General features: G+C 43.6%; 3 protein-coding genes across 6 annotated transcripts in view; 2 read left to right on the top strand and 1 right to left on the bottom strand.

Moving 5' to 3' along the window:
• BRAF (B-Raf proto-oncogene, serine/threonine kinase) overlaps positions 1-13,553 on the top strand; it is an 83,124-nt gene extending 69,571 nt beyond the window's left edge. The window contains 1 exon segment of the mRNA XM_030237720.2: positions 4,880-13,553. Coding sequence (XP_030093580.2) covers positions 4,880-4,902 — 23 coding nt within the window. The 3' untranslated portion in view covers positions 4,903-13,553.
• Positions 13,554-14,104: 551 nt separating this feature from the next.
• Positions 14,105-15,248, bottom strand: NDUFB2 (NADH:ubiquinone oxidoreductase subunit B2). The gene is made up of 4 exons (XM_030237795.2): positions 15,136-15,248; positions 14,904-15,048; positions 14,743-14,827; positions 14,105-14,187 (listed from the first exon to the last, which is right to left on the bottom strand). The coding sequence occupies exons 1-3, from the start codon at positions 15,207-15,209 to the stop codon at positions 14,753-14,755; spliced, it is 294 nt and encodes a 97-aa protein (XP_030093655.1). The 5' UTR covers positions 15,210-15,248; the 3' UTR covers positions 14,105-14,187; positions 14,743-14,752.
• Positions 15,247-27,578, top strand: LOC108962640 (trichohyalin-like). Of its 4 annotated transcripts, none has more exons than XM_030237786.2 (11): positions 15,247-15,339; positions 15,911-16,239; positions 17,231-17,322; positions 17,505-17,682; positions 18,852-19,080; positions 19,637-20,214; positions 21,115-21,256; positions 22,379-22,623; positions 24,176-24,339; positions 24,780-25,029; positions 25,826-27,578. In XM_030237786.2, exons 2-11 carry the CDS (start codon positions 16,168-16,170, stop codon positions 26,048-26,050), a joined length of 2,175 nt encoding a protein of 724 aa, XP_030093646.1. In that variant the 5' UTR covers positions 15,247-15,339; positions 15,911-16,167; the 3' UTR covers positions 26,051-27,578. The 4 variants fall into 4 exon arrangements, with proteins under 4 accessions (XP_030093646.1, XP_050826107.1, XP_030093647.1 ...); XM_030237787.2 differs by lacking the exon at positions 15,247-15,339 and adding an exon at positions 15,348-15,482; XM_050970150.1 differs by lacking the exon at positions 17,231-17,322 and having other exon boundaries at positions 15,270-15,339.
• The last annotated feature ends 299 nt before the right edge of the window (positions 27,579-27,877 follow it).

The following is a 27,877-nucleotide window of genomic DNA, read 5'->3' as shown; positions in this document are numbered from 1 at the left end:
TGGTAATGGTGCCTGTATCCTTCAATTAGTACAGATTTCAAAATTTATAAAAACATTTTAAATCTCAAGCATGACAAAGTGCTTTAAGAGGAAAAATGCTGCTAACACCCATAATAGGAAAAGAAGATTTGAAAAAGCAGTTTTGTTCATGGAAATCAGTATTATACTACAAATTTTGTTAAGATGAGAAGTGTTAATTACTTTAATATTGTTAGGAATACACTGAACGTGCTTCTCTTGAGTAACAAATTGATTTTTTCTCTTGCATGGAAAAGCTGCTATCTGACTAGGCAGGAGTGAATCAGTTGGAATAGATATCTAACTGAGAAAGTTAGACACCTTACCAAAATCCTCCTCAATTTGGAGACTGTATTTTCCTCTAGAGCGTTGCTCTAGAGCAAGTGCACCAGAGTAGTGGTTTAGGTTATATCAATCTTTAATGGCAGATATGAAAGAAAGATGTACAGACAGTGTTCTTGTATGTTTTGGGATGAGTTATGTGGTTTTACTTGGTTTGAACTGCTGAGCTGTTAATTTTCACAGATTACTCTGCATTGGAAACAAGCTGTTGCTGCTCTTGTTAGGACTTCAAGGGCCAGGGGTGTTCCTGGCGGCTTCTGATTTACATAATCATGGAGAAGGTTGCCTGTTGCTAGCAGTACATTTTTGAATTAGATCAGGAATTCCAGAATGTTTTGGTTTACTGCTGTCTGGCAACTGAGCCTTTTAAAATGGAAAGCAGATTTAGAGAGCTTGAAGAGATATAGGCAATTTTTACATTTTCTGGATGGATTATAATGGTCTTTTTGACTTCTGCTGTTGGAATAGTTTGGGAACTAACTTTTCTCCTTTTCTTAGTAAAGAAAATTTAGCTGTTGAAATCTCTCTCTATGGAAATAGTTACAGAGGACAAATATTGTTGTTTTAGAAAATCTGTTTCCCATCTTCCTGGTAGCTTCACCTCATTTTGGCAGGCTTATCTTAAAATGAAAACAGGACTGAAGTGTTGTTTTCCTCTTTCATTCTTTGGTTTATGTATCTGTTCTAGCAGTAATGAGGAATGCTTCCAAAGCTGTGGGGTGTGGTATTCAGCACAGAGCAAGAGGATGCTACTGGGTCTCCTGCATAAGCTAGAAATGGGGCATCTCACACAGAAAGGTCCTACCCACACAGGGAGTAGCAGAGAGTGCAGAACCATCCCCCTTGCCCTGCCCAGGCTTATTCTTGTTCAGGTCTGCCAGATCAGTTCAAACCAGTTATTCCTTGGAATAGTGTTGTCCTTCTTGTTTTAAGGATTGTTCATCTGTGCTATCAAAGCTACAATTATGGGGGGAGAGTGCTGCCATCCTTAGATACACTGGCCCCATTTCCTGCTGTATGGTCAGTGCATTCTTCCTGTGTCACCTATTCTTACTGAGCATTTTGGGTTCCATGGCCATAATGTGATTTTAGCTTCTCACTAAACACTTTATGAAGCCTAAAAGGAGGTTGTTTTGTGGATCATTAACTTAATCTGACAGAGAAGCATTTAGAGGTCTCATTTCTGTAAGTTCTAATTGCTGCTTCAATGAGATTTGGAAGTATCTGTGGGATGAAGGTGCCTAACTACACTTGTGGATTTGGGTCAGAGTTCTCAAAGGTGTAAGTCAGCTATGTTGTTTAGAAACAGATGCCTGTTGGTTCAGAAAACATGCCTGTAGGATCCTAGGTTTTTCTGGAGGAGTAATTTATACTCAGTGAGGTTCGTTTTTATTTTACTTCCCTACATATCAGTACAGAAACAAAATTTGTCTTAGTACCTTCAACATGTTCCAAATTTTTACTTACCCAGTTGATAGTATCCATACAAAAGATCAGCACAAGATCCAACAGAAAACTACCTCCTTTTTTTTTCTGTGTCTGTGAACCAGGCATGGTGTTGGAATCTGGTGTTTCCCTACAATATATCAGTCAGTCTCTAGTTCACTAGGTAAGGCTGGCACAGCCTGGAATGGAACCATTCTTCTCCTTATGATCCTTCTGAGAAACATGGCATCTACCCCAGGATAAGGAGTGCAGTTCAGATGATGTGCAGATTCATGCAGTTCAGATTCAGATACCTTAGTAACCCAGTGAATTCAGGTAGCTTACAAATTTGTCAGAGGACAGAATGGTAGCTGCATCTTAAATCCTTCCAGGAACTGGGGGTAGCAGGTTCACTCAGAACATGCCCTTGTAATACATAGTTTGGAGGCAACATGAAAGATCTTGATCATCTTTTACTGCAGATTTTTTGAAAGTGTGCATTTAAAATAGTTTCCACTTGCTCTGTATGAGACAATCACGAAAAGACTGTAGTAGCTGAATTGAAAGGGGATTGTAAGGAGTGTATATTTTCAGATGCTATCCATCCTTTGGAAAGAAATTGCTTTAGTACCAGTCAAAGCAAATATCTGCAGTTCTTCTTGATAAAAAAGCACCTCAGATGTCTGGCCCACAATGAATATAAATATCTGGGGATTTTTCTGGTAGCAAGTTGCTAAGCATGTGGTTTCATAGCTTGGTGTGGATAGGTGTAGCCATGTACATACCTCACCTGGGGAAAGCTGTTACTGGCATTCTTCATAACTTCTTAACTTCATTTTACACATGTTCAGCCAACATAATCCCCTTATTAGATGACCATGTTACCTATTTTGGTCTCCTATTGATTTGAGATCATATTAACACTGGAATTTTGCAAGGGGAGATTTAGCATTAACTTTTCAAAGAAAATATGGTTGCTAAGGTTTTGTTTAAATGGCAGGAAAGTCTGAAAATTACCTTTTTAAAGCTACCATTTTATCTCAGAAAAATCTTTACTTCTGGTCCTGTTTTTTGATCTTTCCCAACTAAAGGTTTTTTTTTTTTCTGAAAGTCCCTATATAACTGTTAAAATCTGAATTATTACCAGATGTAGGCAGAAGGACAAGATGACTAATGAGGGAGCAGTCTCTTTTTTTATAAATTTATCTTTAATCACCAGTTTAGAAAGGCAGACTGAAAAAGAAATTAAATAGAGCATGTTTTTAAGTGTAGCTAAGAATTAATGTCGCTTAAAAATTGACCTCACAGGCAATATTTGGTTACTTTTTTGTCCTTCTCTTAAAAGAAAGCATGTACAAAACTTGAGGTGTTTGTAGAAGATACTGTGAAGAGTATCTTCACAGATACTTCATTTACTTCTCTGAGTTGAGAAGTAAATGAAAGGTAGCCAAAAAAAACAAGAAAAAATTATCCAATATTTAGAGTATTAAGAGCAAGAGTTTCATCTGGTGGTAGAACTAGTAAATTAGGCCATTAGATCTATAATGAAGCTTTTTTTCTATTGTTGTTGTAACTTAAGCCTGCCACCACAGTCTGTCAAGACACAAAGAGCTTGAAGCCTGTCACAACTCGCTGTGCCACCCTTACTTTAGATTTCAGGTGTACTCCCTTCTCATTTCGTATGAGACACAGAGCCCTTTACCTGCTTTCTTCAAGTTCCCTTAGAGCTGGGTCAGCTGTTCCTCACGGGCCTTTTAGGTGCCTTTTCTTCCCCCTCCTAGTACAGACAGCTGACTACTCTTCTTGATTCTACTCTTTGTAGAGCAAGACATTCCACAGAATTAACACTCTAAGTCTAGAATTTTGTTTGCAGGGATGTTTCTGTGTTGTTTCCAGTATTCAGAATAAGAATCTTGAGAAAAAAAGGTGCAATACAATCACTCTTGAGAAGATTGGAAGGACACCAGATACGGAGTAGTTGTTTGAATGTAATGGCATTCAGAACCCTTCTGTTGAACAGAACAAAGGCTCTCTTGTGCCTGCTTATCACTCCTTCAGTATTAGGGAAGCTCTGAGAAGTGCTGTCAAGAAAGTGGCATAAACTAACCCAAAATGCATATGAAACCTAACAGGGGGAAGTTATATGTATGTTTCTTTTCTCTTTCTCCTGAGTCCTTTTGATTATGCTTAGACACCCCTCACTAAAAATCGTGTAGAATAGCAAAAAAAAAGAAAATCCCTGCCACCCACAAAGAAATTGTAAAGTATAGGATTAAGAGGATTAATATCTTAGTCTCAGCTTCTATTCAGTCTTCTGTCAAACTCCTGAAAGACTTCAGGCAGCAATTTTACTCTGTGCCATAGTTGCATCCCCTCAGGAGTGGGACTACAAGTCTGTCTCATGGCACAGTGACACTAAATAAATTATGTAGGATTTCATTACATCATCACATGGGAAAGCACTGCATATAATTATTCTTTATTCAGTAATTCTGAAGGAAGCATGGAGTTGCTTTATTTGTTACGCTCCCTGTTAGTGAGGCCTAATTTCTGGTCTGGGATTGAGTAGACAATCTCTCCATTCTTATATTTCTGTCAGTGGGTTGCTATGTTGGTCTCTAAACCAAATCCTAGCACTCTGTAACACTGGTTTTCTATTCAGGCACTTTACTGTATATAGTCTTTAAAGGGTAATGGGTATCTCATAAAGTTCTTTGTTATTAAATTAGTTTTACAACAGAACTGGTTTGCAGTTGGATGCATTTATTGAAACTGGTGCTTCTCAGGAGGACATATGTGCAATAAGGAATTTAAAGTAAAATTAAGCTGATTCATTTAATTTTTAAATGCATGATGATTAGACTTTGCTTGAACTTTCTCCTTCTTGGGAAGAATGGGTAGGGCTTGCTTTCAAGAAATCCTTTGTTGGTTAAATGTGCTGGGTCTTTATTCAATGTTCTCTCACTGTGTATTCTCTTGTGCTTTAATTTTAACAGTTTGCATTTTTTAACATCTTTTATGTTCGGCCTGATGTTCAACTAGTCTCGTAACTGAAATCACCTTTTTAAACCAAGCTCTTGTCCTCCCTCTACAGGAGAATTTGCAGCGTTCAAGTAGCCACAGCACCATGGCAGCACCCACTCTGTTATTTAAGTCTTGTGTTCCTACAGTTTCTTAACATCAAAACTCCATTCTGCTCCGCAAAACCTAAAGTAATTTAGAAAAGATATCCATAAGCTTAAAAGTGGAGCAGAATGGAACCACCAGTCCAACACAATGGGAAAAAGTACCTTTTTGGGAACCAGAGTCCTCTGCTGCCAGTGTTTCTCCTTCAACACGAGCCACCACGTGCATTCGGAGACCTGCGGTGGCTGCCTGTGCCGTTGGCATCATTCCCAGGAGAGGAGAGGGCGCTCGTGGTGTGACTGTGGTGCTCGGGCGCGGGGACGGAGCTGCTGCTGCTGCTGCTGAACTTAGGAGCCTTGCTTGGAGGGTCTGCCGGCCGCCTTGCTCCCTCTTAACACCGTCAGAGCCTCAACGTCTGATGAGTGCTCATTTCAATGAATCATTTTCCATTCTGATCCTTTTTTTTTTCCTGGTGTACTTACCGATTTTTGGACAAGGCAGTATCCCCTTTTCGCTGTATTACAGTGTCAAACGCCTCAGTCTGTCTATATTGCTGGGGTTTATTCCTTTGAAATTAAAAGTGTGGGACAGTGGGAGCTGGAGATGTTATTCTGGAGGCAAGGAGGCTCATCTGAAGGAAAAGGGGATGCTGCCACACCTTTTATTCAAATTTACTTTACCACTTCTTAAAAAGAACGAACAACCACCATCCTTAACCTTTTTCCTTTTCCAGTATTTTCTTGGTGTGTGCATATACAACATCTTCTTGAAGGATTAGGACGATCCTTCTTTTGTTGGTCCAGCAACAAACTGAAGTTTGAAAAAAATGTAGCGAGATTGTCCTCTGTTTTTTTTTTTTTTTTTTTTTTTGTATCATATGATACAATGTATTTATCAAAGATGCTACTGCAGCATCTAAAGTCTGTAGAAGTCCTGATACAGACTGTGAATGGTGTATGTACCTACTTTAAAAGTTTTATTTTAAACGAGGGTGCAGGTTAATGCCAGGTACCTTACCAATATGTAATGTTTTCATAAATGAGGAAAAAAGTTCTCAGGTTGAATTGAATTCAAATACAATCCCCCCCTAGAATTAGACATTCCAAAAATTATGTTTTGGTACTTTCAAGAGCTTTTTTTAAAGGATTTTTATCCTATTAACTAAACGTCCTCTGATAAGTGTGAGTGTAAATGTGGAGCATCTTGTCCTAATGGCAAGTTGTTAGATCAAAACAAAACGGTACTTGCTGGATCCACGCTGACTACTCCTCCTCTCATCGCTTTCCTCCCTGTCATCGCTTCCCTTCTGCTTGTCTTTCCCCTCTGTACACTTTGCAAACTAGGACGAAGGTGGCGGTGTCTCCATTAGAGTGCTTTGTTTTCCTGTCCTCCAGTCCTGGTTTTCAAATGGTTAGTAGCTTTTTGAAGTTACCCAGTCAGGGAAAACAACAACTCATAGAGTTCTGCACGTCATTTACCTCTAGTAGAATATCTTATGATGTGATCTGCTTCCAGAGTTCTCTGGTATGTGGTATTACCTGTAAATTATTTGTACAGAGGCAAGGCAGACCACATTGGAAAGAAACTCAAGCTCAGACAGAAGTTTCCAGAATTTGATTCATATCAGCTCTGTACCACTCCAGGTGAGGCAGGAGAACTGACCCCCTTCTAGCAGAGAGGTTCTTGCTGGGAGGAGGTGGGGAGTGTTTAACAAAATCATGACAAATAAATGAAGGAGTTAAATGTGTGTGAATGTGGTGTCCATGCTAAACGTGGGTGTACCGAGTGAGGGTGCTGTCCTTCCCTCCCCAGGGAAAGGGGACTGTTCCTGTCTGCAGAAGGTTGCTCCCAGATGAAGGGAGAAAAGCACATCAGAAGTAGAAAGTGTTTTTAATACCCTGGAATTTTGCAGTGTTGCTGGTAGTCTGTTACCTTTGTCAGTAAATATTTACTGGGGCTATAGGGACCTGACTGATCTGAAGTGGGAATTAAAACTGAAATACTGTGTATTCATATTAATTCCACAAACATTAGCAAGATAGCAATAGTGAATGACTAATAGTCATTACAAGAATGAAGTGATTCATGTTGGTACATGAACAGAATTGATTTTGTGTACAGGACACATTTTAAAAACGAAGGAGAAAAAAAAAGCACAAATTTTTTCTTGTCTGCTGTGGGTCTTCAGATGCTGTAGGGTTTTTACCTTAATGAGGTTGGCAGGAATTTAAAAAGTAGCAATAGCCACTTTCCAGTATAGCCACTTTCCAGTGTGGAGAAGCTGATGCAGAGCAGTGGTAGCAGATGGTGCAGTCGGGGTGCTCCCTGGTGATTATCTGAGGCCAGTACCTGAGAGGTGGAGGGAGCCTGGGGCCACTGGTGCCAGCAGGCAGGTGAGAGCATTTACCAGATACAGGCTCCCAGGGGGAAAGGAGTCCCTGCTTCTCCTTTCACCCCGTGCTTGGCTCCAGCCCCTTGATGGGCTGTGGCCCCATTTGTACATGTCAGGGATACTGAGGTCAAGGTTCTCTTAAAAGAAGCTGTTAACAGAGCAAGTATGGACGGGTGGTTCAACACTCATTTGTTTCACAGATCATGTTAAAAGCTCTTGTTTCCTTCCACAGTCATGCTGGCAGAAAATTCTCTGTTAGGAACTTCATTCTATCTTTGCTTAAAATGAACTTATTTGGTGAAGATCATTACCCATTAGTCTACAATATGCTTCTTGAGCCCATAGGAAAAGCACAAGGAAAATTGCTATCCTTGTCCATGCAAAGCACTTTATAAGTAACACATGATCTCTGGGGGGTTTTTATTGTGGTTTGTTTGTTTGTAGTTTTGTTTTTCTTTTTTTGTTTCTGGTTTTATTTTTTTCCCTGAGGAATGTGCAAGTTGTTTGGCTGCTGTTTAGAGAAGTCCTTTCAGGATGCATTTCTACTGGTTTTCTCGTTTGTTTGTTTCCCTCCAGATAGCTGTAGTAATGTGTGTTTGTCTGTAAGAGTTCCCAGGTAATGCTCATGCAAAACTTTGAAAGAAATGTAGTTTGTAAATAATTGGGATCATTTTTGGTTTTATCTTTTCCTTCAGGAGTTTTTCTGGATGTCTTGCATGCCATCAGAACCAGTCTTAAAGATGCCCTTTAGATATTTAGTGAATGGGGAATCAAGACTAGATGAGAAATGAGTGCTCTCTGTAGCAGTGGGATGAAGGAAGTAAACTGAAATGACCAACACATTCATACCTGTTACCCTAAATTCCCTAAGCTCCTTCATGGTGTCCCAACGACAGGCACATGCCATAGTATGGAAATGTGACTACATCCTTCATGTGCACATGGTGGGACAAGCACCTAGAGTTATTCTGCTTCTTTTAGCTCTGTAGTATTTTGTATTTCCTAATCATTTGCAAAAGTACCAGTATCCAGTCCCAGCTATTCATGTCTTCATCAACCAGGCACAGACCTTCCCCTCTGCCTTTCCTTTTCCATACAAGTGACAGAGGCCTGTTACTTGTTACACCTTCCTGCTCAGAGTGTGATTATTTCACCTGGCATATTTGCCAGAACTGCAACATTGTGGTGATGTTCAAACTGAATGGCAGGGATATAGAGGCCAGGTTATTTTGAAAGTAATCGCTGTGTCAGTTAAGCCCTACATAGCCCCAGATACAATTAGCCATGAATCCACTTCTGCTTTTTATGCTTACCCAAAATCATCCTTTCTTGTACTTGACTGCTCTAGGAGCTGATGATGATGCAGAATGCTTGAGAACAAATACTGTCATATTACCATGGTGTCTTAGCATCACTTGGATTAGTATGTGCTCCTTAGAAGCAGAATTTGGCCTTTGTGGCATAAAATAAGTGAAATTCTCATTGTTGATAAATACCATGTCTTTCCATAAATGCCCAAACTGGGGGAGAAGTACCCTGAAGATGATGCATAAATAGTCTTTCTTCTGTGTTTGCCTGGTGTTGTAGATGCGTCCAGCATTTTACAGAAGGCTGAGGGAAGCCAGATCCCCAGACACCTCACAAACAACTATGGATTAAAGCTTTGATATCTGCAGGGACTAGGGAAGAAGCATGTAGACATTTCACACTTCTGCAGCCTCTAGAATTCATTCCCTTCTTGACTGTGAGTGCAGCATTTGTAGCACAGACTCTTCATAGTACTGTAGACGTCCTCTGTTGATAAAAGGTGTCACCAGTAGCACAGTGGGACAGGCAAAGCCTCTAGGTACAGTCAAGTTAAAAAGTAGCTGCATGAGTGGACTCTTAGAGCATCAGTCTGAAAATGCTGAGGGTTCTGGTTTTCTGTGATGCATTTTTCATAGAAGTTTATGAAACAAACTTTGTTTACTGCAGCCTTGTTACTGTGCATTTGCACTTGGTGTTTGTTTTGGCATGCATTTGAAAGACCTGTCTTCACTGCTTCGTTACTTCATACCAACTTCATACCCACCATATGAAGTTTAGCCAAGGCAAGTACTGGATTCTGCACCTGGGGTGGATCCCCTTGGTTGTTTGTATAGGCCAGGGGATGAGAGGCTGGAGAGCACAAAGGGACCTGGGGGTCCTGGTCATGGCAAGCTGAACACGACCCAGCAGTGCCCTGGAAGCCAGGAGGGCCAACCCTGTCCTTGGGGCACAGGCCCAGCATGGCCAGCCAGGCAAGGGAGGGGATTGTCCTGCTCTGCTCTGGACCGGCCTCACCTCGAGGGCTGGGGCACTTTTGGGTGCCACAGTGTAAGAAAGACTATTACTGTTAGACTATTACTAATGAACTATTAGAGAGTGTCCAGAGAAGGGCCATGAGGATGGTGGAGGGGAAGCTGTATGAGGAGCAACTGAGGAGGGGCAGGCACTGAGCTCTTTTCTTTGGTGACCAATGACAGGATCCAAGGGAATGGCCTGAAGTTGCATCAGGGGATGTTTAGGTTGGATATCAGGAAAAGGTTCTTCATCCAGGGGGTGGTCAGACACTGGAACAGGCTGCTCAGGGCAGTGGTCACAGCACCATGCCTGACAAAGTTCAAGAAGCATTTGGACAATGTTCTCTGGCACATGGGGGAATTCTTGGGCCAGGAGTTGGACTTTGATGGCCCTTGTGGGTCCCTTCCAACTCAGCATATTCTGTGATGCTGTCATTCTTACTTAATAAATTATTGGAAGAGCAGAGCCAGATTGTTAAAATGAAAAGGTTTGCATGTAAGTTTCAAGGATGCTAACACAGAAGCTACTAAGTCAGCACCATGACAGCAGTAACTATGAACCTGTGGAAGGAGGAAGCTTTAAAAGTTGCAGAATACAGACTACACCAAGAGTGAATTCAGATGCAAACTAACTTCTCTCTTTTGTTTAGAAAAGAGAGCTACCAAGACCCTCTGTTCAATGGTTTACATAGGGATCCCCCAAAACAATTTTTTGTAGTTTGCCAAATGATCACGTGCCTTTGCAACTTTAAAAAGTACAACAGAATGTAAACCAGGTGCTTTGTAACTAGAGCAGTGTCTTTGGTTTACATCTGCTGCAGTAGTTTTGTATATAGCTATCCCTGTATGTAGGTAGTTTGGAGTCAATCAACTCCTGTAAAGGAGCAGGGAAGGCAGAGAACATTCCCCAAAATACCTGTTAGCATTTCAAAGCTAAGAATTGAAGGATACAGAATTTAGTTATAGTAAACCTGCTGCTTGAAATCTGCTCTATCAACAGGTAATGAGCTTCATTTAACTTAAAAACAAGTAAGCCCTCCTTCCCTTCCAAAGACACAGAGATCTTGTTAAGGAAAGCTCCGAAGAGGCCCAAAGCTACACTCTTACAGCATCTTGGAATGAGATGGTAGGTGGAGAATGAGAGCTAGATGAGGAGAAACTGGTGGTTAGCATTCATGTAATCAAGGTTCACATGTATCAGACCATACAGTTAGTCCCTTGTCCCAGAAAATGCAGTAAGTTTTGTTTCTGGAATGTCAGCAGCTTTCCTCACTGCTTCCCTGGGCCTTTTGCAGTTGCTGTTCAGTGATCACATCCCGTTATTGCACATGAACTGTGGGAGATGGTAGGTGTCTTGTCAGCTGAGGGACAACCAGTAGGTGTGAATTTGATTTGTTCAAATTTCAAACTGGTTACTTAGACTTCTGGCAGTACCTACATATCAGTGTCATATTTAACCTACTTGTCCATGAAGGACAAAATAATGGGTTTAGATACTAATGCTTTTTCAGGTCTTTTCCTTTTTTTCCTTGGGGCAGGACTTTTGGCGTAATTGTAACTTACAAAGTTATGTCTAAATGCACAGTTCATATGAGATATCAGACCAATTTTAATTTGGTTTTGTTCCTTTTAGAAAACAAAGCATAAAAATGTTCTGCTTATGTTCCAGGAACTATCTGGGATCCTTCTTCCTACCCCAAATTCTGCACTAAAAGTACATGTGATGGTTATTTTGTCTCTCTCCTTTTTATCTTTTTTTTTTTTTTTTGGGGGGGGGGGGCAGGGAGGTGTTGTTTAGGTTTGGAGTGGAGGAGGGTTGTGGTTTTTTGGGTTTTTCTTTTGTTTTGTTTTTGTTTAGGAACTTCTAAACTACCTAGTATTTGCTTCATAGCATCCAGCAGCAGTGTGTTCAGCTCACCCAGCCTCCTCAAGAGCCAACAGTGGCCTGTCGAGTCATTCTGTCTAGTTTGTCATGTTTGCAGCAGCTGTACTTTAGAATAAGCCTAGTGTGATATTTACTTTTGAGCAGGTAAACCAGAAAAATAACTTAGTTTTCTTTTTTTGTTGTTGTTTATTTGGGTTTGGAAGAGGTCAGGTTTTGTTTTGGTAAGTGTCATTCTGTGTTGCATTTGTGTATTCACCCTCGTTGAAGAGAAAATCCATCTGTGTGTTTGAGAGTTCAGTGGAATATTAGGAGAAGAAATGAAGCCCATTATCTGGGCATGGATGTTGGATCTAGGGGAAAAATGGACCAAACTTGGGTGTTGGGTTATTTGGGGATGGTGGGGGGTTGTGAGGGCATAATTTAAATTAACTCTGTCTAAAATAAAGTGTAAGTGCAATAAATGTGCTTTTTTATTCAAAGCTGTGAACCTTTAGGAAAAAAAAAAAACACAAAAAAAGTCAACCAAAAAAAAAGGCACATCATTCTTTCATGAGCCTTGTGTCCTACCTGCCTCTCCTTCCTCCCCCTCTCCACACTTCTCAATTGACAGAAACCTGACAGTGGCCAACTTGCATGTGTTGGCAGCCCAAATTAACATTGCTGTTCTGATCTCATTGATGGGATTGGGGAAAATCCTGCCCCCTACTTCTCTTCCACTCTTGAAATGCTCCAGTACTGCCCTGTGCCTCTAGAGCAGGGTCTTCCACTACCAGGGGTGCATGAGCCAGCCCATCTGCTCTGTGCTCAGCCTGACTCCAAGTGCAGAGCTCCTCCTGGCCCTCCATTCTCCAGGTGGAACCCTCCTCCCCCCTCCCTGTGGGTGTCGTGAAGGCTCTCCTGAGCTGGGCAGTGACTTTGTTCTCCAGCAATTGCAAAAGGACTCAGCCATCAGCTGCCTGATGGGATTCCCTTTCCCTGCCCCAACACACACATGCAGGCTGGCCACTGTTGCCTTGTGACTCTGCCTTGTTTAGCAGGAGCAGGTGTAGGTGTGTGTAAGCTGTTGTGCATTACTTGCACTGTCTCTTTCTTACTTCAGCACAGGCTGTTTTTCCTAGATCAGGAAAGGGGCACAGGTCTCCCAGGCTTCCCAGGAGAGCGCCATACATTGAGCAGTGATGGAAGGGGTAGCACTCACTGGTTGGACCCTCTGGGGGAGTAAGAGAGAACTGGCTTGTTTAAAGTTTATAGATACCCAGATCTATATCCTTTAAACTTTATTATTTTTATATATAGTCAAGACAATGCCATTACCTCATAATACAGAGGCTTGTTTATGAGAGGCAAAGTACATAGTAAGGAGAGGAAAGGGAAATTTATATACAGATTTGATTTCTTTTGTTTATTTGTTCCTTAGTGCAATGAAATGTATGTCCCACCACTTTATACTCTGTGCTAACACATTCCTTTCAGCTGTATTTTTTTTTTTGACCACCAGAGGTTTGCAAGGGGCTTATGACTACAAAGTAGAAGGTCCAGTCTGGTTACTTAAAAAAAAAAAAAACCAACCCATTGTGTTAGTAGATTTCCATAGCTGCTTTTTAAAATCTACAATGGAGTAATTGTTTCAAAACTTGTATTTATTTTTTAATTCATAACAAAATGTTTCTTTTTGTTTTCCTGTTAGGTAGGTCATGGCAACTCCCCTTCGTTCCTTCTCAAGTTTCCCCTGTAATTGCCAATACAACTTATTTTTCTTGTTTGTTCCTTCTCCCTTTACTTTTGTTGTCCCTTCATTTGTACTTGGAGTTTTTCTCATGTAAATTTGTACAATGGGAAATATTGTCCAGTTTGGTTAGAGAGCATGGAGACTTAAAACATATTAAAATTTGATAGCTGAATTCAGATTGAAGAAAACTATTTCAGTGTAAAGTTATTTAAAGAACTCTGTATTATATGAAAGGCAAAAAGTTCTATGTACTTGATGTGAATATGAGAATACTGCTATAATAAAGATTGACTGCATGGAAAAGTCTGAAGGAGATTGTTTGTTGTGTCACGCATGACTCCTCTCCACAAATTTGGAGGGGTATAACTCATGTGGTTAAGGGGAGTGAAAAAGTTACTTTAGGATATAACTCTGGAAGGGGAGAAGAAAAAAAATAAAATCAAGGGATTCCTGCAGTGTAACCTCCCTCCCTTCATCTTCTTAAGCTGGACCACTGCCTCCTTGGCTCCTGTGCTGAGCCCTAAGGCATTTTTACCTTTACTATTTTCAACTTTTATATACCCAAGGGGAGTTTTCCTTCATCCTGGGAAAAGCCTGGCACCAACTGGTCTGGGTTCTCTTCTGGGTAAATTCTCGTGCTTCTATGGCAATTTCCCCTCACCTCTTCACTGGTTATTTGACAGAGCCTTTACTGATAAGACTGTTACCTGCCATGCACTTATGGCCCTTATTTCCTGGGGCAAGCACATTCTGTATCAAGCAAGAATTACAGAAGCTCATGTGTACTCAAGTACTACAACTTTAAAGCTGTCATGGTCATTTTCCAAGAATTCTACTTAAAGTAGGAAAAAAAAACACAGTTCAGCTTATACTTTGTTTACAGTTTTATTAGCATAAGGACCCAGGAGCCAAAGGCTTTGGTTCCAGGGGCCTCAATTAGTTCCAGGACCTGAAAATAACAGAAGAAAAACCTGAGAACCTTTTCACTCATCATTTTCCCACCATGTAGAGCAGAAGAAGGACCTCCTCAATGCTGCCTTCAGCAGTTTGGTTTAGAGCTGTAATGTGTGACACACAGCTTAAAATAGACTCAGTAAAGAACTGGAAAAAAGCAAAAGCCTAAAACGTTTAAAGGGACATCTGAACAGATGTCTCTAGAAACAGAGCATGTCTTTGAAGTTAGATAATGCTGGGTCTACACAACAGCATGAATAAAATATTTTAGAACCGGTACCAGGTAAGCTACCGCTCCTAACAAAGTCGGTTGTTACAGTGCAGCCTTATATTGCCAAAACCGCGCTCCCTGGTCTCAGGCAGCCGAGACACGCGTGTGACGGCACTGAGCAGTGCGGACACTGCCTCCTGTACCGCAGAGGCTGGGCAGGTTTGCCCTGGGCAGTGCTGGGAGCAGTGTCCCTGCAGCGGTACCAGCCGGCGGCACAGCCGGGCACGCTGCCCGGGGCCGTGCTCAGGGCCGAGCGGGGAGAGGCGAGGCGAGCCGTACCGGTGTGCTGCTATTCCTCATCGTCCGGGGGGATGCCGAGTTCCTCGTCCGTCCAGGCCGAAGCGTCGGGATACGGGAAGTGTCCCTGGGAGAGAGGCCCGTCAGAGCGCGGCCGGGGCCCGGCCCGCGCCCCCCGCTCCCAGCCGCTGCGCCGGCCTCACCAGCACCATGTCCGAGTTGTGCCAGAACTGCCAGAGGATCCAGAACCACATGAAGCCGCTGAGCGCCTCGCTTCGGATCACCTGCGCCCGCGTCAGCTCCGGGAACTGCCGGTACCGCGGCGGGATGTGCACCCCACCGCCCGCGCTGCAAAACAGCACGGCCCCTCCTCACTCCGGGACCTGCCGGCCCCGGCCCACCCGCCAGTCCCGCTGCCCGGCCCGCCCCGCTCACCGCCGCCGCCCGGGCACGGCAGCCCCGGCCCGCAGCAGCCGGCCCGCCGCTCGGCCCAGCGCCGCCACCACCATGGCCGTGCCCAATGTCACCCGCACCGCCCAGCAACAGCCCCGGCGATTGGCGCGGCCGCCGCCTTCCGGGGCGGAGACAGCCCGCGGCACCGAGGTATCCCGGGAAACGCAGAGACCCCGCGGCTCGGAGGTATCCCGAGAAGGGGAGGTGGCCCGGGGCACGGGGACAGCCCGGGGCACGGAAGTGTCCTAGCACACAGGGACAGCACGCACTGCCCCCTCGCTCCCCACAGCACTTGGGAGCCCCGGGGCGGCACCGAGGGCGGGCTCTCCGTGAGTTCTCCCAAAAGTTGGCGTCGCCCACGGGGGGCGCAGAGCGGGGCGAGCTCATCAGCCAAGCCGCTGCTTTTTGGAGGGGCGGGGGGAGAAGACGGCTCCAGCTGGTGATGTTTAAGGAAGGGGCGAAAGGAGCAGTGCTTCCCTCTGTCCAAGCCTGGGCAGCCTGGCAGTCCAGCCCAAGCAGTCCGGTTGCGGAGCGGCGAGGCACGAGATGCGGGGCTCCTCCTCAGGGCCGGGCTCGCCCTCAGGGCCGGGCTGTCCCGGAGGAAGCAGCTGGTGCGGAGCCGCTTCCCGCTCTCTGGGCCGGCTGCCGGAGTGGGAACGCAGGGGCGTTGCCTCGGCATAGAAATAGCCAGTACAGAATTCCCACCTGAGCATCTGAGAGAGTTGAGTTTTTCTCTCCCGTTTTCCGTCTCCCACAGGTGTTACAGCCGTGCACCTGCCTGTTTATTGCTCGCTCAGCAGTGTTCCTGGAGCTGCAGCCTGGTTTCAGTCCCGGCACTTTGAGGAGGATGGAAAACCAGCCTGCCGGTGGGTGGATCTGTTCACCGGTATAAGCCAGAGCAAGGGTTGGAGGAATTCTGCCAAATTTTTGTGGAGAGCCAGTAGCATTCAGTAATGTATATCGCTATGCCTTCTGGGACATTGAGGTGATCACAAAAGAAGCAAGCAAAAAATAATGGAGAAAGTACCCAGACTATCAGAAGGGTCCTCTCAAGGAATCCAGCACTACCCTACTCCTCCTGACAAGGTATGATGCCAATGTAAGATTAACCCACACTTGTAGTTCCTCCTGAATCTTTGTTGGATAACACTCCCCAAAGAACTGGAGAAGAGTTTCTGCAACCCTCCTGAAGGTATTTTAAATAAGCAATAATACTTTCTCCATTTGTGAACACCCCAAACACCTAATATCCTCAGCTGAAGCAGCAGTGGATAGCCTTGTAGTTAAGGAATTTTAATTTTCCTGCTCATCTGAGCCATTTTCAGCAGCAGTTTACAGGGAACAGCAGCAAACTTTTCAACCAGTTTTTACTTACCGTGTGCAACATGTTGCCACCCTGCAATGTGCTCCATAGCAAGTTTGTGTTTTTCCATAAAAGCTGAATGCTTTGATATAAAGTTCCTAGTTTTATTGCCAGCTTTGCCTTCCAACTGCCTTGTATTTTTTCTTTCTGCCTTCTTGCAGTCCCTGTCATTCAGTTCCCTGTTCCTTGTTCTCAAGCATCTCCTGTTTCCCACCTTGCTCAGGCTGGATGTCTCCACTGCTGGCTTTGACATGCAGAGGCAAATTTGTCCCCCTTGACTGAACCACCACTTTCTTCACTCTTCTTTCACCTCAGGTCCTTTCATTGACCTTTCAGCTTTGCTTGCCAGGGGAGCTTGGAAGCTGTGTAAACAGCAGCAGCAGCAGTGCACACATGGCTACTGGCTGCCCACCCCTGCTACACACCTACCAGCTGAATAGAAACCAGGTGCAAGGGGTGGTTTATCATATAGTTCTTAAGGTTTGTTTTTTTTTTAAATGTTCCTTTTTTCCAAACTTTATTTCTCAAAAACAGAACCATTTGTGATGAATTTACAGATAAGCAGCATAGTACCACAAGACATGGTGGAATTATGAAGAGAAGTAATAAACTGAAAGTATATTTCAACTTTCTAGACAATATTCCTGTTTAAGAATTTAAATGTTCAAAAATCATGCTCATTTTCTGCTTCCATCTCCTCCTTCCCCCTTCCAGGTAAGCTCCACATCCATCTCACATGTCCAGTGCTGCCACACAGCTAATAAAGATTCCTGTACCTCTCTGCTGCCAAGATGTCCACTAACACAGTAAGCTCATAATCTATAGGTGTGTCACTGGAAAAGCAGAAAAGAAGAAGCTGGGAAACAAAGACAGTTATTGCAGGGTGGGGGTTTTGTTCCTTGTTGATTTAGTTTGTTTGCACTGCAGTGAGCTGTAGAGTATCTGTTGCCAAGCTTTCCTTTACCTCTTGTATTTTCATTTTCTACAGCTGTTGTGTTTGTGCCTGGAACCCAGGACCCTTTTGCATGCCCTTGATACCCTCAACCAAAAGGAATTTCATTGGTTTGTCCCTGGAGGCTTCTCGTGTCCTGAGGGGGGCTCGTGTGTTGGCAAGGAGCCAAACTGATGGCTATTACTACCTGGGCCACATTGTCCAGGAGGTGAAGGTAACTCTTTGTTGGGAACGTGGCTGTAAGAGCATGTATGGGGTTTTTTTTCTCTGTTCTTCCCATACTCACCAGTCCCAAGTCCTTGCTGTGGGGTGGCTCTCCAGTGTTACAGTGCACTTCCTAGCCACTGTTGCCTCCCCACACCCTGTTTCCATCTGTTACCTGGTGCTGTCTGGCTGTTTGCTGTGAGGAGTCCTGCAAGTAAGAACAGCCTGGAGACCATTCTCTTTCTGTAGTTATAATGAGTTTTTATTCAGAGACAGACAAAACAGGTCCCTTATCCCTGTTGTCTGCTTTTGCCCAGCCTAGCAGCAGAGTTAGTTAGCTAAACAGCAGCTAGTAATCCAAAATGTTTGTCTCCAGGGTGCACTTCCTCTTTACCAAACTGAGAACTTTCCTCATTCTTTTCCATCTGTTTCTATGTGTTTCCTCATTTCTTTTCCATTCTTTTCCATGTGTTTCTGGGAATTGCAAGATGATTTTGGATGCCAGACAGAAAATCCCCCCTGCAGGTTTTCTTTTAAAATCCAGTCCATTTTGCAGGTTAGTTAAATAAATTTTGGTGCTAGTATAGGTGAGGATGTATGTGAGCTTCAGTGTAGGGTAGAACAGATTGGGACAGCTATAGGCACAAGTGACATCGGAGCAGGAGCTGACAGTATTATTTGTGTAAGTGCACTCAGAGATCTGCAGAGAAGGCTGAGATTCTGGCAATAGATCTTGCCCTCACTTGCTGCTGAAGGTTTCAATTAAAGTATTTAAATTTATGACAGTTGTGACTTTTTACTGCTTTGTTACCCTTCTGATTGCTGAAGGATTGTTTTTTATCCTTCTGATTGTGGTGAACTGCATCATACAAAGTTTCTTTTGGCTGCTCTTTTTCTTGTGGGAGGTTTTCCTTGTAGAGTTCTGCCTTAGCCTGCTGATTGTTTTCTTACTAAAATCTACCTCCAAACTGAAAGGAATAAAAAACCTGTCAGCCCCTTAAGCCCCAGCTTTTTATTTACTTTTAAAGTGGTATGGACACAGTACAGTGAAACCCTGGTAGAAGAGGAAAGCTACATTCCACTTCCTGGGATTTCTGCCACTTCCCTCTTAGCACTTAAGCTTTGCTGTTAACTGGACTTTGCAAATTGCCTTGCACACCATATGTTTTACTCTTGCAGGGCTCCAGGGAAGGCTTTTTAGTTGAGTTTGACCAAAGTTGTGCCCTGAAGGGCAAGGTCCAGCGTGGCTGGCAGGAAACGCCCCTCTTTGACATTGTGCACTACGACGACGCCCAGCGACAGCCTCTTGCTCCAGGGGACAGGGTCTTGGCACCATGGGAGGCTCCAGCCAAACGTTTTGGCCCTGGCATCGTGCTAAGGGTTGTGGAGAACACAGAGGCACCTTCAGGTACCTGTTTTGGGTGTTTTGGTTTTCTTAGCAGTGCTGGATTTGCCACGGGACATGGTCACTGCAGGGAAAAGATAGAGCTCCAGCACGGAGAATTCACCTCCTGCTGCTTGGGATCTCTTCTCACTGTGTTTTTATTGTTGGCACTAAACCACCTTTTCAGGGTCAGAATTAATGCAGATCACAGAATTTGCATTTGCTTTGTTCTGTGGGTGAAAACTTCCTAAACAGTTAGGGGTTTGGGATAGCATCCTCCCAGCACAAATCAAAAAACTTTCCTGGTCCTCCTCAGAGTCACCTGATTATCTGTTAGTCTGCTTTCTAGCTATTTCAGGGTAAAATCCCACCTGTGGCAAGTGAGATTTTTTTATATCTGCTGTCTCCTCGCAGGAAATTCAGGAGAAAGTCAAATTTTAAACCTGTAAAGAATGAAATCATGGAAGTTGTTACAGAATTGTCTGAAACACAAGTCATTACTTTTACCTCCTGCTCTCTGAGATAAATCATACAGATTGACATGCTGCTAATACATTACTTGCCCTTTTTTTTTCCCCAGTATGCACAGCACACAAGGAAAGGGGAGTGCTTGTGAATTTCTGGAATGGGCAGACTAAGGAGGTGTCTTCTGCCCAAGCTCTGCGGATTCCCCTGCCCCTAAGTGAACGCATCATCCTGGAGTTGCAGATGCCTTTAGCAGCCAGGCAGATGGTGGTAGATTCAAGCTTGGATTACCCATACATTGTGGCACCAGGTTATAGAGCCTCAGGGCACTACACACAGGGTCACCTGGGCCTGGATTGCTGCCCAGAGGCTCTGTATTCCACTCATCCCTGTGCAAAGTGCAGCTGGGTGTGTACCTTGCTTCCCCAGTGCTGCCTTGGAGCCTGGGAACCCACACAGCCTGCAGAGTGCAAAGTGCAGCAGGAAAACACCTTAATCCCCAGAGCAAGCCTGATTGAAGAAAAGCTCAGCAAGAAAATAGAACAGAAACTGTCTGAACTGAGGATTGCTTCTTCAGAAAGTGTTTCCAGAGAGGAAAAGAAAAAGGAAGAGAAGAGATTAGAGACAGAAAATGTTCCCAAAGATGTTAGGTCCTGTTTGGAAGAGGACCATGAGGTTATAGAAACTGAGAAGGTAAAAAGTGGTTCACTCTGGCTCTTCTGTTAATAAATGGTCTGGTATTTGTGTAATTATCTGCTTTGTTACTGCAAGTTTACTACCCTTGGTACCAAGCTAGAGGTTTAAGCCCTGTTCCTTATGCCTTCCTGCTAAAGAATGAAGAGACTTTGCACTGCCTTCCTTTGGCTGGGGTCAGGTCATTGTCAATAATCTGTCATTGTCCCTGACTGGAGCAGGCTTCTAGAACCTTTTCCATGGATGCAGAATATGAGTAGTGTTGCATAGCCTACTCCCTCTACATTCTACTTCTGTATGAAGGAGGTAAAGGCAAAAAAAGGAAGAGGTGTCAGAAGACTTGATACTGGATAAAGATTACGGTAGGGATTGTTCCATACCAAGGCAGTCTCTTGCATGATTCTTTTAACATACTTCACCCTGTTAGAGGTGTCCCCTCTCCCAGTCAAGGACCACAAGAGATTTATGTAGTCCTCAGCAGCTGATTTGGCGCTTGTGAGCAGGGCACTGGGTGAGGATCAGTAAGGAGGAGGTTCATGTGCACCAGCTACTGCCACACTTATCTCCATTGCTCTGCAAGGGTTAGAATCCAAATTCTGGCACATGCCAGAAGCAGGGCTGTGTTTCAGCCAGGGCTCCTCTGGCCTGCTCTCTTTTGTACCAGTTTGGACCCTTTCAGGCATACTTTGGGTCATTTGGAGACTTAGGGAAACTCAGGAAGTTATCAGAAATTACCTATGGGTTGTTTCTTTAGTAAAGAACTCTCCCAGAATTTGATTTTTTTTCATTCTGACTTAAACTTCACTTACAACTTAAGATCTTATACTGTAAACTCATTAAATAAATCTATTATTTTCCTTATCAGGTCTGGAGTGTGGTTGCATTTCTTGTTCTTTCTAGGGCCCTCAGAGGGAGATGGCTCGTGCTGTGGTTGATGCTGCTGTCAACACAGACAGCTGGTTAATGGAGACAGATCACAAGAAAGAAGCAGAGAGCAGACAGCAGGATGCTGAAACTGAAGCTAATTTTGAACATGATCATGGTATTGGAACTGTAACTCTTTTACCCAAACATAAGACTTAGCACATAATATCAGTGCAGGATGGCATCATATATAAGATCTGTCACCATAATTCTTGGTGCTTTACAAAGAAATACCATAATGCCATCTTTATATATTGGTATTAATGGTGCTATGACTTGAGAACTTATAAATCTTCTCTCAAAGTGAAAGAATTGTCAGCTGGAACTTGAGATTTTTTGGCTTTTACTGCTCAGCTACTGCAGTTGGAGCTTTTGGGGGTTTTTAACCTATATCACAGAGCTCAGTATAAATAAAAATTTCCTTACTTTAAAAATTAATATTTAACATTAACAGTGACTGTGTATAGCAACAAGATTTCACCAGGACTTTTCTGCAAAACAATCCTCTTATCTGTGCTGAAAATTATTGCTTTATAATGTCACTGAGTGGAATTTTGTTCCCTGAACAGCCAGAAGGGGCTGGATCAGGATTTTGATCAATTTATTGCTGTTCTCAGCTTTGTGACAATTGCAGACATCTAAGAGAGGATTCTGAAAGCCTAAAGCTTTCTCTGTTATTGCTTTATGACACTGCTGGAAGAGGGAGAATGAAAAGTCAAACAGGAGTGCACATTTCCTCCCAGCTGGTGTTCCAGCACCATTCAGGTCTGCCCTGTCCTTAGCAGAAAGGTGTGAGCAAACTCTGCTCCTGTTCTCAGTTACCCAAAAGCTCTGTCAGCAGGGTTATGCCCATGCTAATGTCTCATGTCTCTCAGCAGGATGTGGAGCTCAGGCATTGCCCTATCAAAAGATGTATCATTTTTACTCATCTCAGAGCAGTTCATGCCAGTCTGTGAAATACCATGTAAACAATCCTTTAGCCTGATTAGCTGTAAGAAGCGCCAGGCAAAACCCAGTTTCCCAGGCCAAACTCTAGCCTAAATGCAATGGCAAGCTTGTTCCTGAAAAGCTGAAACCTCTTTTGTGGAGACTAAAAACTGTCCCACTTCCTTATAGTAAAATGTTATAAAATCCTTGCTTGAGTATATTTCATATGAGCAGATCTTTTGTTCTTTTAATTTTCTTTCCTCTTATAAGCTTCCTATATTCTTATATGTCCTTGCCCTAATTTATTTGAAAGGCCTTTTTGAGTCCAGAGTGGCAGAAGCTCCAGTCCAGCATTCTCAGAGGAGCCCTTCCATGGGAAGCAGTGCTTTGGTTCCTTTCAGGTGCCAGAGCTTCTTTGCCCAGGTGAATCAATCACTGGAGAAAGACAGCCTGACCATCAGATCAGCCCTTTCTGGGCAGAGACCCCACAGTACCACCCACCTGCTGGCTGGGAGATCCACACATCTCCCAAAGCTTCTAAAAGACAAAAGCATCACAGTGAGTATTTAGGTTTAGTTCTTAGGATGAGGAGATTTGTTTATGTCATGTGAGAATGTTCTCTCCTTTGATCTTTCACAAAGGTTTTTTGCTGCAACAGAAATGATGCCTGTGTAGAATAATGGTTATGCATAAATAGAAACTTTAGGACTTCACTTGGGAGCCCACATTGTGCAGGACAGGGCACTTGTGGTATTTTTGCTCAGCACTTTTGACAGAGTGTTTTTGTATGTTAGATCCAATCTCTTCTAAATAAGCTTCTCAGCCAGCTCTGCTAGACAGCAAAAAGAGGAAAAAAAATCCTCTTTTACAGATACTGAAGGCAAAAAAGAGAAAGTTTGGGCAGTCATCTGAGGCCCACAGCAAAGGGTGCATGTTAGGGCAGGGGTGGTCTTCTGATCCTTAGGCTGGTACTTTACCTGCTGGAAAACATAATTTGTTCACCTCCCACCTACAAAACACCTTTGATTCTTTCTTTGATCTCTCCTTGTGTGTGTCATTAAACACACCCACAAGGTACATTTTTTTGCTAAGAATAGCAATACACTGGAGAACAAAGCTGTTTACAGCCCCTGGGAAGTCAGATCAATATGTTAAGAGAAACCAGTCAAAATGCTGTGTAAGACTGGCAGGAACATTATTTCAAAGTCCTGTAGTGTTTTCCAGCTTGTGGTATTTGACTTGTCCCCAGGAAAGCCCTGGAAGGAGACATTCTGTTTGCAGAGGAGCAGCTGATAGCAGGAACATGCTAACTGCACTTGGGAACAGGAGGAAGGAGGATGCATTTGACAGGGGAAATTATTCTGGGGGAACTCTGTTCCAGATCCACACAGCTCTAGCAATGTAAACTGGAATACATGTCTAAAGGTTTGGTGCTGTTTACTTGCACTTCCCTCATAAAGGGCACTGTAAGGAGTACAAAAACAAATAAATATTTCACTATGGCTGTGGTACAAGAGGCCTTGTAGGTGCTCCTTCATCTCTGTGCGTGGCACAGTGCATTTAAAAACACAAATCAGCAGCACTACAGCATTGAAATGAAGTTACTGCTGAAGAAAACACAAGGACTCCTTGAGCATGGGTAGAAATCTCAGGCAACAAAAGGTGAAGAGTTGGAACACCTGCAGAGAATGTTCTGGGTTTGGCCAGATGGGGGCAGGTATTTCTCTTGCTAATAAAATCTAGTAAGGAATTTATAATGTTTTATGGTCAGAACCTGGATTTTCCATCCAATCCACCAGTTGACCCAAAAACTGGGGAGTTTTAAGCATTGGCTCAACACCAGAGCAGCACAGCCTACTGACCTATGGAGAACTCTTAAGACTGGATTTTCAGGCACCTGTTTGTTGATTAAGCCTAATGTTTTCTACAGGTTTCAGCATCATCCTCAGTATTTTCATGGATGGGAATCAACACCACAGTATCTGTGAGCCTTTGTAGCTTCTCAGGAGTGACATTAAAACTGGGCTGTTCTGGTTTTGTGTGCTTACAGTGTGCATTAGAAAATTATACTGCTGGGACTAAGGGTTCAGTTTGCTTTTTTTTATCGTAGAAATCAATCCTTAGTGGTGCATCTCAGAAGAGGTGTAAGGAGCTGGACTTCAGCAGAGCCAAGATTGAGCACAGAAGTCGGCAAGAAGAGCAGAGGCAGCTGAAGAGAGAGCAGCAGCAAGAGGCAGATGGCACCCGCCGCCAGCTGCGCAGGGACAGCCAGAGGTGATGCTGGGAACTGACTGCTTTTTGTGCTAAAGGTTGGAAGGTTGGTAACATCTGCTCCCTGCTGCTCTCCTTCAGTCCCTACAGATCCCACCTTGTGCTTTTTGCTGGGCTCTACAGAGGGGTCGCAGTGGTTCCCTACTGGGAATGAAATTGGTGCTGGAGCTGTGAGGGAGTGAGTACACAGTGTTATCTCCAAGGGCAAATTCCCTTCAGTCCTGCTCTCAGATCAAAACTGCTGACATCAGGCACCAGCCTGTTTGGGGCTTTTGCTACCTCTGTTCTGGACACAGGGTTTAATCCTCATAACCTAACAAAGAATCCTGGAATGTTAACTGAACACAGATTGCCAGAATATCTGCTTTGTGTCTTATGCACTGTCTTTCTTTTTTATTGCTCTTTCTTTATGAGAAATTTGAGAAATTTTGTTTTGGAAACAGGCAGCGATTGCGTCAGAGAACATTGCAAGGACTGGAGAAACAGCTGGAGCACGAAGAGAGAGCTTTGCAGCACATGGCACTGCTCCAGGCTGCTAGGGCTGAGAGGAGCAGGAAGGAATCCTGCTCTCGAGAGGAGGAGGAGAGGAAGGCAAGGCAGAGGCTTCAGTTCTTAAAGACACGGCGTTTGCAGAGAGAGGAGTTGCAGGCAGAAAGCAACAACAGGAGCTGTGAACAAGAGAAAAAAAGGCTGGTAAGGGCAGTTCCAGAATTTATTTTCTTCTTCTGCCATGTTTCCAGCAGTGGAAGTATATATGGAAATATCTGGAGTATTTGTATATTTCACCTGTTTTACATCCAGTATAACTGTATCATTTAGAGATAAAAAAGGGTAACCTTTTTTTGGCATGTGTATAAAGATGAAAAGTGGAAACTAAAATTCCTTATCGCTGCCACAAAAGTAGTCTTTCTGCATGGAAGAAATTAATTTCCATAGATTATATCCATTTCTATGATCCTATTGAGGATCATAGTACTGTGGGATGATTTGGATTGTGTCCCTGCCATGGGCTGGAACACCTTCCACTAGACCAGACTGCTCAAAACCCCCTGTCCAGCCTGCCAGGGATGGGGCATCCACAGCTTCTCTGGGCAACCTGTGCCAGTGCCTCTCCACCTCCACAGAAAATAATTTATTCCTAATATCTAATCTAAACCTACTCTTTTTCAGTTTAAAGGCATTCCCCCTTGTCCCATCACTCCACACCCTTGTAAAAAGTCCCTCTCCAGCTCTTGTAGCCCCTTTAGGCAATGGAAGATGCTCTAAAATCTCCCCAGAGCCTTCTCTTCTCCAGGCTGAACAAGCCCAGCTCTCAGCTGGCTCCATAGCAGAGGTGCTCCAGCCCTCTGAATATCTTTGTGATCCTCCTCTGGACGCTCTCCAGTGGATCTGTGTCCACACTGAGGGCCCCAGTGCTGGACAGAGATGGAGAGTGAGGATGAAATTTGGCATGAAGGCTGACTGTACAGTTTTGAATGTCTTTATCTAGGAGCTGCTGAGGAGCAGAATGCAGTCACGGCAGGAAGTGCTGGAACAAGAATCCCAGGAGCAGAGCAAACATCAAAACCAGCACCAGGCTGCCAAAGTGAGAGTGTTCCAGAGGAGAGAGAGTTCTCATCTGAAGATGGAAAAAGAAGGGCAGAAGCTCCATGCCCTCCAGCAGTACCTCAGGGAAGAGAAGCTCCTGCTGCTCCGAGCATCACTGCTCGAGTAAGGAGGCTGCACAGTGGGTGAGCAGGGCCTGGAGCAGTTCACAGACCTGCTGTGTGCTGTCACCTGTGAGTCAGTGTGCCAGAGCAGAGTGTGACAGGTGGCATTTGGATTCCTGGAGAGGTCTCTAATCTCCCTTTCCCTGCAGCCAGAGTGCAATTCCACTGTTCTGTCCTTCACCTGCCTTTCTTCCTGGGGTCACTGGCTTCCCCCTCTCCTGAGAGGGAGCAGTAGGGCACATCTACAGGCACTATTCTGCCCCAGAAAGGAGGGGGTTTTTAGTGCATTGTACTGTGGTGAGTGGAGATGCCAAAGGACAGGAGGAGGAGGTTAAGCTTATCACATCCTGAAGTGCTCCCTTTACCTCACATCATCTGAGGTACAAAATTCTCTGTAGCTGTGCCACAGGAAATGCACTGATCAGCTCTGAGTAACCAGAAATTTCAGCCAGGTATTTAGGAAAGGAGAATGGAAACAGCACAATTTATTTGGTGAAACAGTCAGAGCTATATGGAAATATCTTTATTTTACACAGAATTATGCTAAAATGAATACAATATATGTGATACCTTGTTTCAAGGAATGCCTGGAACCAAACTAGATAAAAAATTCAAACTTGGCCTGACATTCTGTATACACTTAGAAACATGATACACATTTTCTGGCACATTATAAAACTTTATGCCTCCTTCTAGAATATAGCAACAGTGATAATGGCAGTTTCTTTAAAAAAAAAACCAAAAAAGTAAAATTGTAAGAAAACTTGTAAAAGGGAGCTCCTTTGAAATCCTGCCAAATCTGAATGGCCAGCAGTTTCCAAGCAGTAAGTGTCAGACTGCATTCCTCCAGGGATAATAGAGAGGCTATGCCTTCAGCTTTTCCCTAAAAAGAGAAAGTTAAGTCTCTCATTCAGATGTTTACAAACTACTCTGAGACCTGAATAGCTAAAATGGGTATTTTTAAACTTTAGGATCCATAATGTATGTGCGTGAGCCTTCCTGAGATTTTTGCCTCAAGGGAAAAAAAAAAAAGGGAAAAGGAAAAATGAACTTAAATAGAAGGTGAAGGCTTTAACAAAATGTCAGAGTTAGGACCTGAAAAAAATGTAACTTGCTTCAGAATATGGAAACTGCATGTGAGGCACAGTTTTGCAGTTTAGACATGAAATCTCATCATTTGGAACAGTTCCACTCTGCTGAGTGTCTGGAAAAGTTGGCTGGAATTTGCTCAGCAAGAACATGGATGGTTGTGCCCCAGACCTGGCACACACCCTGCTGAGGAAACGTGGGTGCTGGTGGCACATGGAGATTTTCTTCAGGGTAGTGTTTGGGGGGTTGCTTGCTGCTCTTCTTGTTTGAGTTCTCTTTTACATAAAATCTTGTGCTGGTTAGGATGATGCTCTGCCTCCTTATGACTCTAGACTTAAAGAAACAAGCCTAAAACTTACAAGGTGTTAAACTCTGCTCCTGCTTTTATCCTTATGCACTTGGAAATGGAATATGCAGTGATTAAAGGAAAGTACATGAAATATACTGAGTTGAATCTAAACTTATTTTTCAGACTTCATTTATATGCTATTAATCATTGCTTTATAATCACCATAAAACAGCAGATTGTCTGCTTATGCACTTTCTCTTCATTGCTTAACCACTTGAGAACAGACTGCTGCAGACACCCTGCTCTACTGCTATTTCACACAGGGTAGGTCTGGGAATATATTCAGAACCACATTATTTCCAATCATTCATAGACTGTATTTCTCACTATTAAAATGCAGCCATAAAATCATTTTAATACTGCTATTAAAATAATTGACTGTAAATGCCACGTG

Source organism: Serinus canaria, chromosome 1A (assembly GCF_022539315.1).
Source record: "Serinus canaria isolate serCan28SL12 chromosome 1A, serCan2020, whole genome shotgun sequence".
Lineage (NCBI taxonomy): Eukaryota > Metazoa > Chordata > Aves > Passeriformes > Fringillidae > Serinus > Serinus canaria.
The sequence above is the reverse complement of the archived record's forward strand: the minus strand, read 5'-3'. Positions and strand labels throughout refer to the sequence as shown.